The sequence below is a fragment of the Coptis chinensis genome, chromosome 8 (assembly GCF_015680905.1).
Source record: "Coptis chinensis isolate HL-2020 chromosome 8, ASM1568090v1, whole genome shotgun sequence".
In the NCBI taxonomy this organism is placed as follows: domain Eukaryota; kingdom Viridiplantae; phylum Streptophyta; class Magnoliopsida; order Ranunculales; family Ranunculaceae; genus Coptis; species Coptis chinensis.
The window spans coordinates 24,249,012-24,267,101 of NC_141463.1; the positions used below are offsets into that span (position 1 = coordinate 24,249,012).

The 18,090-nt window shown below is 38.1% G+C and overlaps 1 protein-coding gene across 1 annotated transcript; it reads right to left on the reverse strand.

Annotated features, from left to right (window-relative positions):
- Nucleotides 1–4,648: 4,648 nt before the first annotated feature.
- Nucleotides 4,649–5,515, reverse strand: LOC147480697 (uncharacterized). The gene has a single exon (XM_086578723.1). It carries the CDS (start codon nucleotides 5,513–5,515, stop codon nucleotides 4,649–4,651), a length of 867 nt encoding a protein of 288 aa, XP_086434849.1.
- Nucleotides 5,516–18,090: the final 12,575 nt, after the last annotated feature.

The following is an 18,090-nucleotide window of genomic DNA, read 5'->3' on the forward strand; positions in this document are numbered from 1 at the left end:
CTTATACATATATATACACAATCCATAAGGCAGTTAGTTCCTCCACCGAGGCGCCTTAACTTCCAACAACTAATACGACATCCTTAAGTACAATAAGTAAGGCAAGTAGTTCCTCCACTGAGGCGCCTTAACTTCCCACTAACCAAACAACAAACCATACGCATAATAAACAGGCAGTTAGTTCCCCCACGAGGCGCCTTAGGTTCTAACTAAACTATAACCAGCCAAGCATATTATATACTTACCTCATTCCATGTTCAATTACAGAGTGGGTCGTCTCTGCACAAGTAAGTAGTTTGACCCACCCTTCTGCAAAACCATATACAATCATCCATCTAAAGATATATCATTAACCAACATATTACCATAATTATATTAATTAAGGCTTTCTTTGCGTGTCCCTAAAATCACGTCGTATCTATGTCTTACCTAGTTTCCCTGGCTACCACAATCGCTTCCCAACGCCGAACATGTATATCCATATGCCTCCCCTTACATAATGAACCACTCCGTGTGTAACTACCCTAAGAGGGATGCCGCACACCAGGTAACCCTCATACGAAAGCCATTATATAAGTACTGCCATTATTCGGCATAAAATATCGCGCGTCTCGTTCTAATTTTGCGAACGGAATAATCAAGCCACTATTCGGCTACGATTGCCCAACACATGGGTCAATCAACATCTTATATATACACCCTATACAGAGGCCAATCATATCACATACGCCCACACAGGGCAAATCACATGAGTTGTGGTAGCTAGGTTCTAGGATTTTCGTTACGTAATTTATTCAGGTGTCATACATAAATATCTCATAATCATTTCACTATATCACATGCATGTTAAATACATTATTGCACTAAGCCAAATATATTTAGAATTATCTCAATACATCTCATAACAACTTTTATTCTTTCACGTGCCAATATATTATTGCACTACGTCACAATCCCGTGGGAAATATCCACAAATACTCTACTAGCATCTCACAGATAAAATAATGGAGTGTCTATACATTTATTTCTCCAAAACTATTGCCTTTAATATATATATCCCAACATATTATATAATGTCACAATTGCTTCAAATGTATCGCATACATTTTTATAGCGTTTTAGGAATATTATATCTCCTAAAGTTTCTATCTCGTCACGTGTCAAAATATACACAATATCAACGTCAAATCTTATCTAGATAATGACAACCAAATTTATACAAGCTTCCACAGCATTTTAGCATTTGATTTGTCCATACAATTTACAACATAAAACGTAGCACAATTAAACAGTCCACAGTCCACAATCAACGGTCAAAGTCAACGGTCAAAGGTCAAAGTCAACACATCATGGTCAAAGTCAACACGTCATTTCCATGTCCAACAGGTGCATGGTCATAGCCATGGTTCATGGCTAAGGTCAAGGTGCATGGCTCATGGGCTCATGACCAAGGTAATGGTTCGGACCCAACTGGCCAAGCCCAAACCTTAGAACCCGAAAGTCTAAATGTTGGAAGACCCATTTGGATCTATATTTTTAAGTCCTCTGGACTGGCCCCAAACAATATTAGAAACTGGCCCAAAAACTTAAACTGAACTGGCCCAAAACACAAATGGGTTCGGCCCAAAAATTGAACTGAAACCGGCCCAATCAAAACAAATGAAACTGGCCCTTATAACTTAATTTAGAACTGGCCCAACAACTTAAAACAAAACCGGGCCCAATCAAAAATAGAAATGTCGGCCCAGCCACTAAACAAGCTAAGGCCCAAGCCCCAGGCCCAGCCCATCATCTCCTTCACCAGCTGCCACCAATTCGGCCACCGCCAGTTCCGATCGTCCGCCCCTTTCAACCTAACGGTTTTAATCCTTGTTAAAAATCCTATCACATTAACAAAAGCAAAAGCTCAATTCACTAAATCAATAACCCATCATCAAAACTAGATCTGGTTCAATCTGCCATTAACAACTTCCCAAAGCTTCAATCTTACCTCTTTTATAGCCTTCACACACCCTACCTTACCCCACTACAACCACTCATCGATCCACCAACACAACAACCATCAAACAGTTCAAACTATTTTACTGGAGTGTTTGGGCGAGCCGCCATTAATGGTTTCTCCGAGCTTTGACAGCCCTTTCTAGCACCCATTCGACAGCCTCATACATCCTACACTACCCCACTTCAACCCATTATCAATCAACCAACTAACAATCAAAACATAACACAATTTTATAGTTTCCACCAAACTAGATCAAAACAATAACTGGCAATTTCTTGGTTGTAGCTTTGGCAGCTATTGACGACCTCTTCCGAGCTCCAACATCACCCAATCTCCAGCACGCCATCACCCCCTACCACCAAACCTAAAATCAACCCACACACAACACAATATACTATTTTCAAACCATGTACACGACCACTGTTTGTTTGGGCTCACGCCGCCATAAACGGACCCAAATCAAACTTCGACAGTTCCATCTCAGTTTTCCGAGTTTCAACAGTTCGGACAGTTAAATATCAAATTTTAGAGTTTTAAGTTTTAACAACACGACAGATTTCAACAAAAAAGAAATCGATAGTAACAAGAATTTTATAAAATAAAAATCCATAAAATATCTACTCACCTGTATTAAAACCCGATGAATCCCTCATCGTCCGAACCGTCGCGCTCCCACGCTCTAGCAATCCAGCTTCTATCTCTGCCTCCATTTTTATTATATTTTCTTCTCTAAAAACCTTATTCTCTATAACAATGTGATTATATACTTGGGTTTGAAACCCAAGCCCAATACAGACTCGGGCCCATAAATCAGGCCCAAGTATCCCAAATCCAATCCAACCAATTTTAAATAAATAAATAAATAATTAATTAATTAATTAATTAATTAATATGTATTTTAAATACGGGCGTTACACCCAATTACTTCGTACATTAGCACATATCACTCAAATTTATTAAATGTATATATTTAGATAGATGTACCTGAGAACAATCTGACTGTTGTTGAAGTCACAGTTATAATATCTCTTGGGCCATTTTTTGTTAGGACTAGGAGTATTTGTTTAATCCGATCTCCCAGAAAGTAATTTCCAAGCATTCCATTCTAATAATAAATAAGGAAACAGAGTTCAAAATATACCATTGGTGATTAGTTGGTTTATTAAATAGTAAAGTATCATTAATAAGAAAAAACATACCTCTCATTATCAATGTAGATTGATTTTTTATCTGATTGTCCCATTCTTGTGTGAACATTTTTTTTGCAATTCACCGATGTTGTTGTAGAATCCAATGACATCTAAATAAGATAAACTTTATTGGTAAGCCTATGAAACTTTACCAATAAACAAACTAATGTAGTTTGAAAAATAAATGTTAGAATTACCCATACGAAATTCATCTTGCTTATCTCGTGGGGCTAATTTCTTGAAATCGACAAAGCTGAATAGTTGTCATGGAACTGATGTTTCATCTGAAATATTCCTCATGGTTGTATACTTTTCAAATGTTATCTTGTTTTTATTGTTCACGGGGCAGTAAGACCTAACGTTTTTAACAGTGAATTTTTCCAAATGTACCATTGAACCATCTTGAACTTTTTCCTTAAACTGTGGATAGATCTCCATAGGTATAGATGCATTGATTTGGTCACCCTGTATGAATGAAAAAAATAATGGATATAAATCTTAAAGTGATAAAAGAGATGTTGAATAAGTGTGGTACTTACTTTTTCATCAATGAGGATCATATCCTTACTTAACAATGTCTCATTTCCAACCAGATAGTGGTCCCAGCTTCTATCATTTCTTACTCTGAGCTTCAAATTCCTAACTGACTTGGTGGCTTGCTTTATCAAACTGTAATGAGTTGTCATGTCTAAATGTTGCAACATTATATATAATGTTAGATCAATCGAGAACAGATAAGTAGGAGATTATCTTTTCAAAGTTAATATAATTAACTAAAAAATAAATATAAAACGAAAACAAAGGTATGTCCAATGAAGTAGTAAACTGTAGTGATTTCAAACACTTGGCATATATAGAAAATGGGTGTGTATATTCCAATAAATAACAAAAGAGAATAAAAAAAAAAATGGTTAGTTAGACTACAACCCCCCCATTTTCAAAAATATCAGTGATACCCCCTTAATTGCAAGATTCAACGGCTACGAGATTATTATTATTTTTTTTATATGAAGAAATATGACCGTTAGATCTTACAAAGGGGGGGGGGTAAGTCTAACTAACCCTAAAAACAAAATGGCGAATGTGAATAATGTCTCCATAGTAGCTGCTGGTCCTCTACACTGTAATAGAATAAAAAAAAAATTAATTAGTTAATAAGTAATTCGCTTTATATGAAGTTAAAAAATTGAAAATTTGAGATTAAACTAATATTTTTTTTACCTCATTGTAAATTGTTGAATGCTTCTTTGTAGACAATGTTCTGAGTGTATCCTTCTGGTTTGTCACCATTTTTCTTGATTAGGAATTCCAGTCCTGATCGTGTAGTTGTTCGTGATACTGCAACGTATAGTTGTCCATGACTGAAAACTGGCTTAGGCAAGTATACCCCCACATGCTTCAATGTCTGTCCTTGACTTTTATTTATTGTCATTGCAAAACAAATCTTTATTGGAAACTATATTCTCTTCAAACTAAAAGGCCAGTTCGTGCACTTATAAGTTGTCTCTATCCTTGGTATATCAGTTTCCCCGCCAATGTTGCTCCCGGTTATAATTTTTGCTCTAATGACCTTTGGAGCTAGTTTGATGACAATAAGTCTCATTCCATTACAAAGACCAAGGCTCTGGTTTATGTTTCTAATGAGCATGATTGGTGTGCCAAGTTTCAACTCTAGCTTGTGGTTTGGAAGACCAGATCTTTTAATTGTGTTAAGAAATTCAACTGGGTATACAGCATACTGTTCTTCAATATTTTCAGATATGGAGCTTATTGAATCGACGCTGAAGTACTCACGCATTTGTCCCTCGAAAGAAGACAGGATGTGGGAGTTGATATCATCTACAGACTCGTTTGTAGGTGACAGAATGCATCTATCTCTGAAGTAGCTGTCATCCATGTATTTTGATGATAAATCTTTGTAAATACTTGACACAATATCACTTATGTTGTCATCGTCAGAGGGAATAAGAAGATCATTAGGAATTTGGATCCAATTTTTTTCTTTACCATCGAATATGGAAATGGCAGGTAAGTTTCCTTCTCCGAGGCCTAATACCCACTTGATGAAATCTGATGCCAATGAAGAATCCAGATTCTCTAAGCGCATGTTTCTAGTTAGCTTGAAAACTTTGCAATGCTGCCAAATATGTGATCTGTTTATCGATGAAGCAATTATTAATTCCCTTGTACCTCTTGGAATGACAGGTAAAATTTGCCTGAAATCTCCCCCTAGCAGAATAATTTTACCTCCAAAGATTTTGTTTTCATTTTCTTTGCCCATTAGATCTTTCAGCATCCTGTCTACTACTTCAAAATCATGCATGTGGGTCATAGGAGCTTCGTCCCAGACTATAAGATCAGCTCATTGAATAAGTCTGGCCAGCATGGTGTTTGACTTATATTGCAAGTTGAGTACTCATCAATTTCTATTGGGATTTTAAATCTTGAATGCACTATCTTTCCACCTAGAAAAAGTAGAGCTGCTATTCCCGAAGAAGCAACTGCAATGGCTATTTTCCCTTCCTCGACCGCTAGTTTGGGTCAAGATGGTATTATTAGAGGAATGTCTTGCCAGTCCCTCCTCCTCCATAGACAAAATAAACCCACTTGAGTTTGTATTTACTGCATTTATAATTTCATCATATATAGTCCTCTGGTCATGATTCAGGCAGTTTTGCATTTCATGAAATTGTTGGTGCATTTCATTGTGACTATATTATTGTTCTTCCGTGATGAGTCCATCTGGGTCTCTAGGTTCTGACCTCATATCTTTGAACGGTATCTTAATATCCTTCAGTTGACGGTTTACTTGTTTCAGTAATCTATCAATCTCAGTCAGCGCATGGTTTCTAAGCTCTTCAGGTGTTAAAATCAGATCACCGTCATTGCTCGAGTTCTTTCTTTGTCCAGTATGTCGTCTGTAAACAACTCCCAATGTTTGTTCCATAGAACCAAAGGTTCACTCACCTCACAGAAAACTAATAGTGTCGCAAATAATTGCCTCAAGGAAGCACTACCAGCCCATTGACTTGCTTCAACGATTGCATCATTCTATTCGTCATCATTTTGCAACAGTCCAAGTGCAAGACATGTTGATTTGAAATCCTCATACACCTTGCCATTGACAGTTTTGACATCTTTATATGACGTTGCACGTTTATGAACATTTAATACCATTCGCAAATAAAACCGTTTGCCTGACGTCGGATGTGCATAAAAGATCCTTCCAATTTTTACTCCTTTCTGTCTTAATTTCCAATATTTAAGAGAATCAACCCAAACAAATTTTAATGGGAAATCAACATACCTCAGGTGTCTACCATCTTCATGTAATTGGTTATAGTGTATCCACTCTGTAAATTTGGTTTTCTTTGCACTTTCACGGGTGATGACTTCATCGGTGTTGTCATCGTCATGATAGAACACCGTATGTTCACCTTCAAGATGGAATGGTAGTCTCTCAATAGGTGGGTATCGATATTGGATATTGTAACCAAATAATCTCCAGCAAGCTTCATGTGCAGATACATACCGACAGTCTAAGAATCTTTGAATTTCATCAACTTGTATTATTGTTTCTTCGGTTTCTGTGTTTTCAACAGTGGTATCAGTCTCAACAACAGCAGTGGATCTATCTTGACCTTTGCTCAAGTATTTGAAGAGATACTCGACCATTCGACTTCTATTATAGAACTCCACGTTGATGTGTTCTCCATATTTCTTTGAAAGAGCTGGATTATAAGGAACAACCCATCTGTTATCAACGGTGAAAGTTTTCTTCTTCTGTTTTTCTGTAGCTGTTCTACCTGGTCTTCTCATGTGCATTGCAAATCCCTTGTCATCGGATGTAGTTTCTTCGCAGAATTCTTTTGGATAAAGCCTGGTACATTTTTGTTCGTTCATGCAAGGTGAATTCTTGTCTAGCTCTCCACATGGACCTTGAATCATGTTGTCTACGACAATTTCATATAACAATGGGTCATCATTTTTGTCTGGAAGTTCAGCTGATATAATCTTATCAATGTCAGCTGGTGTAGAAGGCTTGTCATCAGGGTGCAACCAAAGTAGTATATGAGCGTGTGGTAGACCTCGTTTTTGGAATTCAATAACATAGATTGCTACAAAATTCAAATTTAAAAGTAAATAAATATGAATGCTTGATACCACTATATCACATGGAAATTTACAAATTTGTTTGTATAAAGCCGCTACGTCTAAGAAAGGAGTATAATATATAAAGTTCTGCATAACCCCGAGCAACCATTGGCTTTGTTTGCCTTTTGTCCCTCAACTCCTCTTTCAGTTGGAATATCATTCCTTTTTTTGTTTATTTATTAGTTATTACACTTGGCTTGAAGTGATTATTTAGTATATAACACATTTCTAGTGTGACATCCTATCTTTTTTGTTTTTGTATTTTGAATGGTGACATTGGATGATACATTTCTTTAAGGTGATACAGTTCCAAGTTCCATTGATTTTCATGGACTATGATATTTCAGAGTGGGATACAACTTTACATTGGAAAAAATAACACAAAATGATATATGTAAGCCTGACCGAAGTTTATAATTTATTCTCTTTGTTAGGGTTCTAAGTGAGACATTAAACATTATATTGTAAACCGACTAATTATTCCTATATAAAAAGTGTAAGAGAAGGCTGAAACTAATTGACCTGTACTACCAACTTTAGGTGTTTGTGAAATCCTAATTAAATTTTAGAAGGAAAGAAAGTAAAACCAACATAAAATAAAATAAAATAAAAATGAATAATTTCTGGGGGATGAGGAATAAGATGTTTTCAAGCCAAGAGTCACATAGTTTAGGCATCATACAAATAAAATTAAGATGTAAAATATTTAAAATTACCTGCCATAACTTTGCCAAAGTGTTCTTCTTCTTTGAGGTCTTTCATAATCTGATCTACTTTTATCTTAAACGCTCTAACTACAACTTCGGGACAATATTCAGATTTTAGGCCTTCAACTCTTTTCATTGCAAGTTTAATTTCATTCCACTTTGGATTGCAAGTGAATGTAGCAATGGCATCCTGATAATTCTGCACCATGTACCATGGCCCACCAGTAAATGAAGAAGGCAAAACTAAACGCTTTCTGACTAATCTTGCATCTGTGTCTCCAGCGTGCATTGAGTCAACTATATTCTTATATAGTTCTGCTCTGATTGTGGACTAGTTGTTTCGGAACCAATCAAGTCTTTCTTCTTCTACACATGTGTATATATCGACCAAAATTGCAGTTTTACTTTACCACCTCTGACTAAAGTCTGGCCCTCATTTTCTCTATGTTGAAGTCTGAAGGCATAATATTCTCGCATGCTAACTGTGTGGCGGTGATTTTATGATATTTCTTCTTCTCCTCGATACAAAATATTGAATGTGTAGCCGTCCTCACAGTATGAAAATAAAAGAGGATATTGCATTGCCATAAAGCTATGATAATGTTCAGTAATTCGTTTGCATGATGCCTTCTTCTTGGTGTTCAACAACTATATCTCGATGATGAAATTCAACTCCATTTCCAAGCATCAATGCTACTACTTCATTAGATGTAGGCAAGTTGTACTGTCTTGCATCTTTTGAGTGTGTGCCGATGAGTCTAATGCGTACAGGTATATAGTCCTCTTCATTGAATCTATCTCGTGCCATTCGAAAGGCCTTTGCAATTTCATTTTCCGCATTCAGCATTGTTATCAATCCTTCAACTATACTACCATCTAATGCTTGTTCGAGTGCTTGATTGGGTAGAGCACTTAACCTATTGGATACCTCATTCTCTGTGTCATATATATAAAGTTGCGCAAACTTTGGTTTATCTCCTGTTGGAAGTAACGATCCGATTTTATGGTAATTTTGTCCATGAATTCTGAAGACATATGGACCACCACTATTGTTAATTGCATAGTCTATTTTTCGACCCATTGATGTGAAAGCAAAGATCGAATTATATGATCTTATGTTTTCAATAAAATGAGTGCTTTTTGGTCCCCTTGATTTAAGCAGGTCCTTTAAGAATTGGGGAGGATTCTTCAATAGTGGAAGTTGTATTTTTCCCACTTGACAACAAATAGAGAATGTAGGAAGCTGTCCCTTTTGTTTCCTATTATTCCTTTCTTCATTCCAGAGTATAGCTCCACAGAAAGAACAAACTTTGTTGGGTTCACCAAAGTCCCATAGTTTTATATAAAGGAAAAAAAAGATCAGAAAAATGATATAAGTTATTAATCGAAATATTCAACGTGCTTAATTTAATACTTACCAATATCGCGAGTACTTTTGCGAAGTGGAATGCTGTCAATGAAATCAAAATTTGATAAAATCAAAATGTGTTGAATTGTTGTTGATGTTCTGAAAATCAACATCAATAGTGATGCTTCTTTGCCTATTCACGGTTTCTTCTCTATGCATAGACTGAACTCTTCGAATATTTGAAATTTTAGTAGCACGCGAATCATTTATAACCAACTCTCTTTGTGGGAGAAGATTGCATCTTAGCCTTGACTTACGAACTTGTTTATTCTTCTCCTTGGCCATAGGGATTTCTTATAATAAAGATAAAAAAAAGGCATAATTATAATTGTAAGGAACACTTAATATATAGTAGTTAGTTTGAACACACACAAATGAAGTACTCAGATATATAGAGTAGTTAGATTGAACACACAAAAAAAATAATTAATCATGCACTCACAAAAAAATCTAATATAAAGAAAAGAAGTACTCAAATATTACATGCACACACAAAAAAATTATGAATTAAATCATGTAATTTAAAATTTTAACATTTTTGTAAAGAAATGACGACAGAAGTGAATCCAGTAGGCAAACTCTAATATAAGGTTCTGTTAACAATAGCAAACAAAGTTTAGTTAGCAAATAAAGTTTTGTTCAGAAAGTTGAACTCGAAACTCCAAACACTTTTGGTGGAGAAGGAGAAGAAATGCTCTGTTGTAGCTGAACTACAAATGAGTTTAGCTGCAATCAAAGAAAGTATTTAGAGTTTCGTACTTTAAGTTTGATAGTGTGGTCACTGCGCCTTGGTGAGTCCCAAGACTAATGAACTTTCTGAGAAAATAGATATACATTTTCTACTGTTAGTGTATTTTAAAAAGGTAACCCAACTGAAAACTTTTAGATGCAACAATATTACACATACTGTAAAACATACTGTTCTCTGGAGACGGGAGTTGTTGATATCATGATATGTTTAGGTAATGTTATACCTTCCGTTAGAACCTTATGGAGAACATGATATTTTATCTATCAAGTACTACAAATGAGTATAGCTGCAATCAAAGAAAGTATTCAGAGTTTCATACTTAAGTTTGATAGCGTGGTTACTGCGCCTTGGTGAGTCCCAAGACTAATGAACTTTCTGAGAAAATAGATATACATTTTCTGTTGCTAGTGTGATGGCATTAAGTAGATAACTCCTTGAAATCAACAATTACTGGTTCAATTGTTTACACGGTCTTTATCTTTCTCACTGTTGTGAATAAATAATTGCGGAAACAACGTTACCCATAACAAATAGATCAATCCTACACAAAGGATCGATCCTTCTAAATAGACAAGACTTCAACACCCTCCAAGCAATATCCCAACACTTCTCAATGTCAAATAACAAGCATATAAAGTATAACAATTAATGTAAAAGAAGAACAAATCACAAGACGAGATATATCGTGGTTCGGCAATTTGCCTACTTCCACACTGCGAGTTCTAAGCTTTACTAGATGTCCGGAGTAACAGATTACAAGTCTCTCAATTCACTTACAAAGAATGAACACTCAACTTACAAAGAATTGCTCTTTTATAATCTCTTTCTTTCTTGGTTTTGGAAAAGTTAGGTTTCTATAGAAAAAACCTATATTTATACTATTTCAGAAAAATTTCCGAAACAGTGAATTTCGTGCTGAAAATGGTGGAGCTCGGGGCGTGCCCTCAACCAGTCAAAGTCGAGCGCGGGTCGCGCCTAAAGTACTGGAGTTCGCCAAAGGAATGAGCACGGGTCGTGCCTTGTCCAGGTGCAACTAGAGCGCGGGTCGCGCCCTTCACACCAGAGAGAAAAATACGTCTTTTTCTCAACATTCTCCACCTCGGTGAGGTTTTAACAGATAAAACCGAGCCAAACACATCCAGCAAGAACACATCCAGTAGGAACACATCCAACAAGGAAGACTCCCAGTCAACTGCCTCGAAAGGCCATGCCCACAAATGGCTCATTCAAGCATGTAGGATTTGGAGCAAGTCCAAACAGTGTTGGAACTTAACTCCGGTGACAACCTTTGTCAACATATCAGCAGGATTGTCATGGGTGTCCACTTTCTCAAGTGCTACATCACCATCCTCAACGACATCCCGTATAAAGTGACAACGGACATCAATATGCTTGGTCCGAGCATGATGAACCTGGTTCTTCACCAAATGAATAACACTCTGACTATCACAATACAAAGCAACACTGTTCTGCTCAATACCAATATCATCTAGAAGACCTCGAAGCCATAGTGCCTCTGCCACTGCCATACACTCTGCCTCAGTAGTAGATAGAGCAACTGTAGCCTGTAGCATAGACCTCTAACTAACTGGTGCACCATGCATCATAAACACATAACCAGTAGTCGATCGTCATCTATCTAGATCACCTGGATAATCTAAATCCACAAACCCACTGACATAATAAGTGCCTCCACCATAAACTAATCCCACATCCAAGGTACCCTTCAAGTACCTTAGTACCCATTTCACTGCCTCCCAATACTGCTTCCCAGGATTTGCCATATACCTGCTTACAACACTAATCTGCTGAGGAAATGTCTCAAGGTAGTGCACCATAACATACATCAAACTACCCACAACACTTGTATAAGGAACATTTGTCATATGTTTTTTTTCCTCCACCGAACTAGGAGTGAACTTAGCTAAAAGCCTAAAATGCCCAGCTAAAGGTGTAGAAACCGACTTTGCATTCTCCATACCAAATCGAGAAATAACTTTCTGAAGGTATTTCTTCTGAGATACAACTATCCGTCACTTCTTTCTATCTCTGTCAATCTCCATGCCCAGTATCTTCTTGGCTCCACCTAAGTCTTTCATCTCAAACTCAGAGCTAAGTTGAGATTTCAACTTGTCTATCTCCACCATGCTTTTGGAAGCAATAAGCATGTCATCCACATAAAATAGGAGATAGATGAAGTCATTACCACAAAGCCTTTTAAAGTAGACACAATAGTCATACTTACTTCGGGAATACTCATGTTGCATCATGAACGTGTCAAAGCGTTTGTACCATTGCCTAGGCGATTGCTTTAACCCGTACAGTGACCGATTCAATTTGCATACATGATCTTCTTTCTCAGCAATGACAAACCCTTCAGGTTGTCTCATATAGATCTCTTCCTCCAAGTCCCCATGCAAGAAAGCAGTTTTCACATCAAGTTGCTCTAACTCAAAGTCGAAGTGAGCAACTAAACTCAATAGCATACGAATGGAAGTATGTTTGACCACCGGGGAAAATACCTCATTGTAGTCGACTCCTTCCTTTTGTGAGAAACCATTTGCTACTACTCTTGCCTTGTACCCAGTACTGTCAGACTCAGGAAGGACCTCTTTCTTTCTGAATACCCATTTACTGTCGATAGTCCTTTTGCCCTTTGGCAATAAAACTAGGACCCATGTGTGATTTTTATCAAGAGACTCCATCTCTTCTTGCATAGCAACCAACCAATCTCTGTAATGTGCATCTCTAATAGCTTCCTTGAAACTATCTGGCTCATCATCTTAGATATTCAGTGCATATGCCACTAAATCCACTTGACCATAGTGTTTCACCGGCTTCTCGTGCCCATACTTGTGCACTTCTTTAACTTGCCTCATTGGCCTAGGGTAAGCCAATACAAGTTGCGGATGCTCTTGCTCTTCTTTTCTTTGTGGTGGTTCCATGATTTGGTACCTCATCATGAACCAACCAAATATCTCACGCCGCATCGCACAACTCAAGCTCAGTGGCTTGAACTTCTATAGACTCACCATTCTGCCCAGCTCTTTTCGGCTTACTGAAAGATAACACGGAAGTCTCATCAAATGTAACATCTCTGCTGACCAGGAACTTGTGGTCTTCTAGACACCACAATCTATATCCCTTTACCCCATTTGCGAAGCCTAAGAATATGGCTTTCTTAGCTCTAGGATCTAGCTTGCTCTCCCTCACATGGTAGTAAGCAGTCGATCCAAACACTCGCAAAATACTATAATCAACTGGGTTACCTGACCACACCTCATAAGGTGTCTTGCAATCTATAGCTGGAACTGGTGACCTATTATACAGGTAACACGCCATGGACACTGCATCTGCCCAATACTCTTTGCCTAGATTGGTATTAAACAACAAACATCTCGCTCTTTCAAGCAAGGTTCTATTCATCCTCTCTGCCATTCCATTCTCACAGGCGCGTTCCTCGATCGGTTCCCGGTGTCCGCAATTCCCTCGATTACGCACAAAACTCTTGGAAAGGCCCATAGGTATACTCAGTACCATTGTCAGACCGTAGTATCTTTACCTTCCTATCTGTGCGATTCTCAACCTTTGCCTTCCACTTCTTAAATGTTTCAAACACTTCATCTTTCGTTTTCATCATATACACCCACACATAGCGGGTATGATCATCTATGAATGAGACGTAATAATGGTTACCTCCTTTAGAAGCCACTCTGGAGGGTCCCCAAACATCTGTATGCACATAGTCAAGGATGCCTGTTGTCGTGTGCTTGCTTGACTTGAACTTGACTCTGCACTGCTTCCCATAGACGCAATGCTCACAGAAACCCATACTTGGCTTCTTCAAGTTCTTCAAGAACCCTCGCTTGCACAACTCAGACAAACCTTTTTTCACTCATATGCCCTAATCGCATATGCCACATCTTAGTGCACTCATAATCATCACTACATGCACCCACTGCTGCATCACCTATCACCGTACTACCCATCAAAGTATACAAGGTTCCATGTCTTTGACCCTTCATAATTGTTAAAGAGCCACTGACAATCTTTAGGACTCCACCTTCACCCACAAACTTGTGGCCTTTGAAATCCAAGGTACCAAGAGAAATAATGTTTTTCTTTAGCTCAGGAACATGCCTCACATCAGTTAAGTCCTCACTATACCATAATGCATCTTGACCCGTATAGTTCCAATTCCTACCGTTTTACAAACAACGTCATTATCCATCAAAACGGAACCACCATCAATGCTCTCATAAGAAGTAAACCACTTTCTATTCGGGCACATATGGTAGGAACATCCGGAATCAAGAATCCACCTTTCGGCCATATAGTCTTGTGTGGACACACACAGACTCAACTCGTCCCCTTCAAAGCCTGAAGCATAACTTGCCTCAATTTTTGCCTTACCTTTCTTCTTACCATCTCTCTTGTTCTCTTTCTTCGGGTGAGGACAATTACTTGCGTAATGTCCATTTTCATCGCAATTGTAGCACTTCACATGTGTCAAAGACTTCTTTGACTTGGACCTAGACTTCTCATTGCTTGTAGAAGCCTTTTCATACGACCTTCCTCTTACCACTAGCCCCTGACCTGCATCAATGCTATTCTCTACACGTGTCTTCTTCATCAACTCATAAGAAAGAAGTGCACTCTAAACTTCATCAAGATCGACGTCTTCTCTGTTCATAAATGTAGTCATTAGATGCTCATAGCTTTCTGGCAAGGAGAATATTAAACATGCCGCTTGATCCTCATCATCCATCTTCATACCAACATTCAAATAATCCGCTAGACGTCGACGGAACTTACTAACGTGCTCTTGCATTGTTGAACCATCGACCATCATGTACCGATAAAGACGTTTCTTAAGGTACATCTTGTTCGTCATGCTCTTGGTCATATACATAGACTCTAGTTTGAGCCAAATACGGGCAGCAGTATTTTCTCCCATCACACTATAACCGGATTAATGAACAAGCCTGAAGATCGAACTCTTCCGAATCATCATTACTTATACTCGCCGCCTTAGATTTAATCTCCTTTAAAGCCTTGTGCAAACCTTGTTGGATGAGGATGTCCTTTACTTGGACTTGCCAAATCCCAAAGTTATTCTTCCCATTAAACTTCTCTACTTCAAACCTTGCGTTTGACATCTTGGGAGCTATTTTTCAAGTTACACACAATAACCCAAAAAATAATTTCACTTCGGAATTTAATCGAACACCTTGTCTACACAAATTTCGAGCACTAAACTCAAAATCCTAGGTCGTAAACCTACGCTCTGATACCAATTGTTGTGAATAAATAACTGCGGAAACAACGTTACCTACAACAAATAGATCAATCCTACACAAAGGATCGATCCTTCTCAATAGACAAGACATCAACACCCTCCAAGCAATATCCCAACACTTCTCAATGTCAAATAACAAGCATATAAAGTATAACAATTAATGTAAAAGAAGAACAAACCACAAGACGAGATATATCGTAGTTCGGCAATTTGCGTACTTCCACACTGCGAGTTCCAAGCTTTACTAGATGTCCGGAGTAACATATTACAAATCTCTTAATTCACTCCCAAAGAATGAACACTCAACTCACAAAGAATTGCTCTCTTATAATCTCTCTCTTTCTTGGTTTTGAAAAAGTTAGGTTTCTACAGAAAAAATCTATATTTATACTATTTCAGAAAAACTTCCGAAACAGTGAATTTCGTGCTGAAAACGGTAGAGCGCGCCCTCGACCAGGCATAGTCGAGCACGGGTTGCGCCTAAAGTACTGGAGTTCACCAAAGAAATGAGCGCGGGTCGCGCCTTGTCCAGGTATAACTAGAGCGCGGGTCGCGCCCTTCACACCAGAGAGAAAAATATGTCTTTTTCTCTACACTCACCAATGGCAGGCCCCCAGGGTTTTAAATTAAGTTACATCTAGCCTAGTAATGTTAGGAAGATTGGGAATGTGTTAAGAGTATTTTTAGGAGTTGATCAACCTATGTTGACAATAGCGAAACCAGCTGTTCTAGAATCTGTCTACTGATGGATTTTTGAAATACCTTGGATTGCTAGTAAATATAAAGAATCCTTTTTGGCAAGTGGCTGCTGATATATGACAGTTGTAAATAATGTGATAACTATTCCTTGCAAGCTGATCTTGCAGAAATTTGAACCAAATACTTGTGATCGATGACATAGAGAACCACATGGTACATAAAATAGGAACTTTAGCAAAAGCATAGTTCGGGATTTCGTAATTCTCGGAATTCCGGTAAATCCAAAAACCGAAATCTAGTAAATTTCGACCCTATAGAATTCGGAATTTCGAATTCATTCGGAATTTCGATTATTTCGACACTATATTTAAAATTTCGATTTTTTGAAAAACCGAAATTCCGCGGAATTTCGGAGTTCCGTTCGGAATCGCGAACTATGAGCAAAAGTCTAAAAGATGGCTGCGTGAAACTAAATAGGAGAAAGGAGAAAACAGAGCACTTGTAAAGATGACTAAGTGAATGATCAGCTGCTGGTAGTTCTGACATCATCTTTATACTGGCATATTGGATTTTATGTCCAAAGTATTGGTAATCCGAAACACTAAAGATTCCTAAACAATGATCCCTTTAAAGAAAAGGTTGGCAAATGTTATTAAGGAATAGACGAACAGTATAGGAATAAGGGTTTTTATGCCAATTTCATGCTAATTTAATCATCAGTAGTCACCACTCACCCGTCCATTCAAGGTTAGAAACACAGAGTCATGTGCCAGCTGTCAAGACCCAAGCTTAGTACAAACCTGTTTGCATAAATAACACTCACTCTCTCAGAGATCATCACCAAGAGAACCTTCCAGTGTCAAAAAGAGGGGTAGCTCGGTGCACGATCTCCAACCAGTGCGGGGTGTGGGGAGGATCAGAAGTACAGTGTTACCCCCGCATACGCAGAGGCTGTTTCCATTAATTTAAACCGTCACTCCAGGTCAATAGGGAAAACTTACTGTTGCGCAAATGCCCACCTCACCTTCCAGTGTAGGATCAAAATGTGTATTCACCAATTGATATATTTTTCGATTGATAAATTAATATTACTGCAAGAAGTTGTTGTTGCACCTCAGTATAGGAGAGGGCATAAATATACAAGGGAGATCCTCCTAAACTACAGCAACAAAACACACTTACATAACCCCACAAGAAGCTATCCTACACTACCTTGAATGACAGCGGATCGGTTAGACATAAGCTCCTCAAATCTTCTACCCCTTCTCTCCGGCAAGGTGGTCTTATTTTGAAATAACAGTTAATTTCTAGCCCTCCATAAACACCATATTGTCGCATACAGGGTCACTTCCCACACCAATTTCCCAAAGTTGGTGACAGTAGGTTACAGCCATAGCAAGAACACATCCTAAATTGAGGAGAGTGGTTTCTGAAGAGTTAAAAGGAGCCATCCCTACTATTACCTACTATGCGGAAATTGGCAAGGCATGGAAGCAGGGATATCTTCTCTATGGACCTCCAGGAACAGGTAAATCTACAATGATACCATAACAAACTTTTTGGAGTATGATATCTATGACATTGAGGAAGAAGAAAAAGAAACAGAGAATACTAAGGCGGAAGAGAGTGGTTACAGAAGCAGCAAAGTTATTCTTTCGGGGCTATTGAATTTCATAGATGGATTATGGTCTGCTTGCACCGAAGAGTGTACTTGCGGTAATTTGCAGACCACCAGAAACTAATCAACTGTTCAATCCGTTGTTCTTCTGTCTGAGGCAAAGGCGAACCCCTCAAACAGAAGTGCCCAGAACAAAAGAGTCACAGCCCTCTCAGCCGTTATTCAAATACGGTATCGCAACATTAACATACTAATCACACA

What these genes read in the sequence shown, in the direction of transcription:
- LOC147480697 (XM_086578723.1), bottom strand. Translation starts at nt 5,515, where the DNA reads ATGCATGATTTTGAAGTAGTAGACAGGATGCTGAAAGATCTAATGGGC.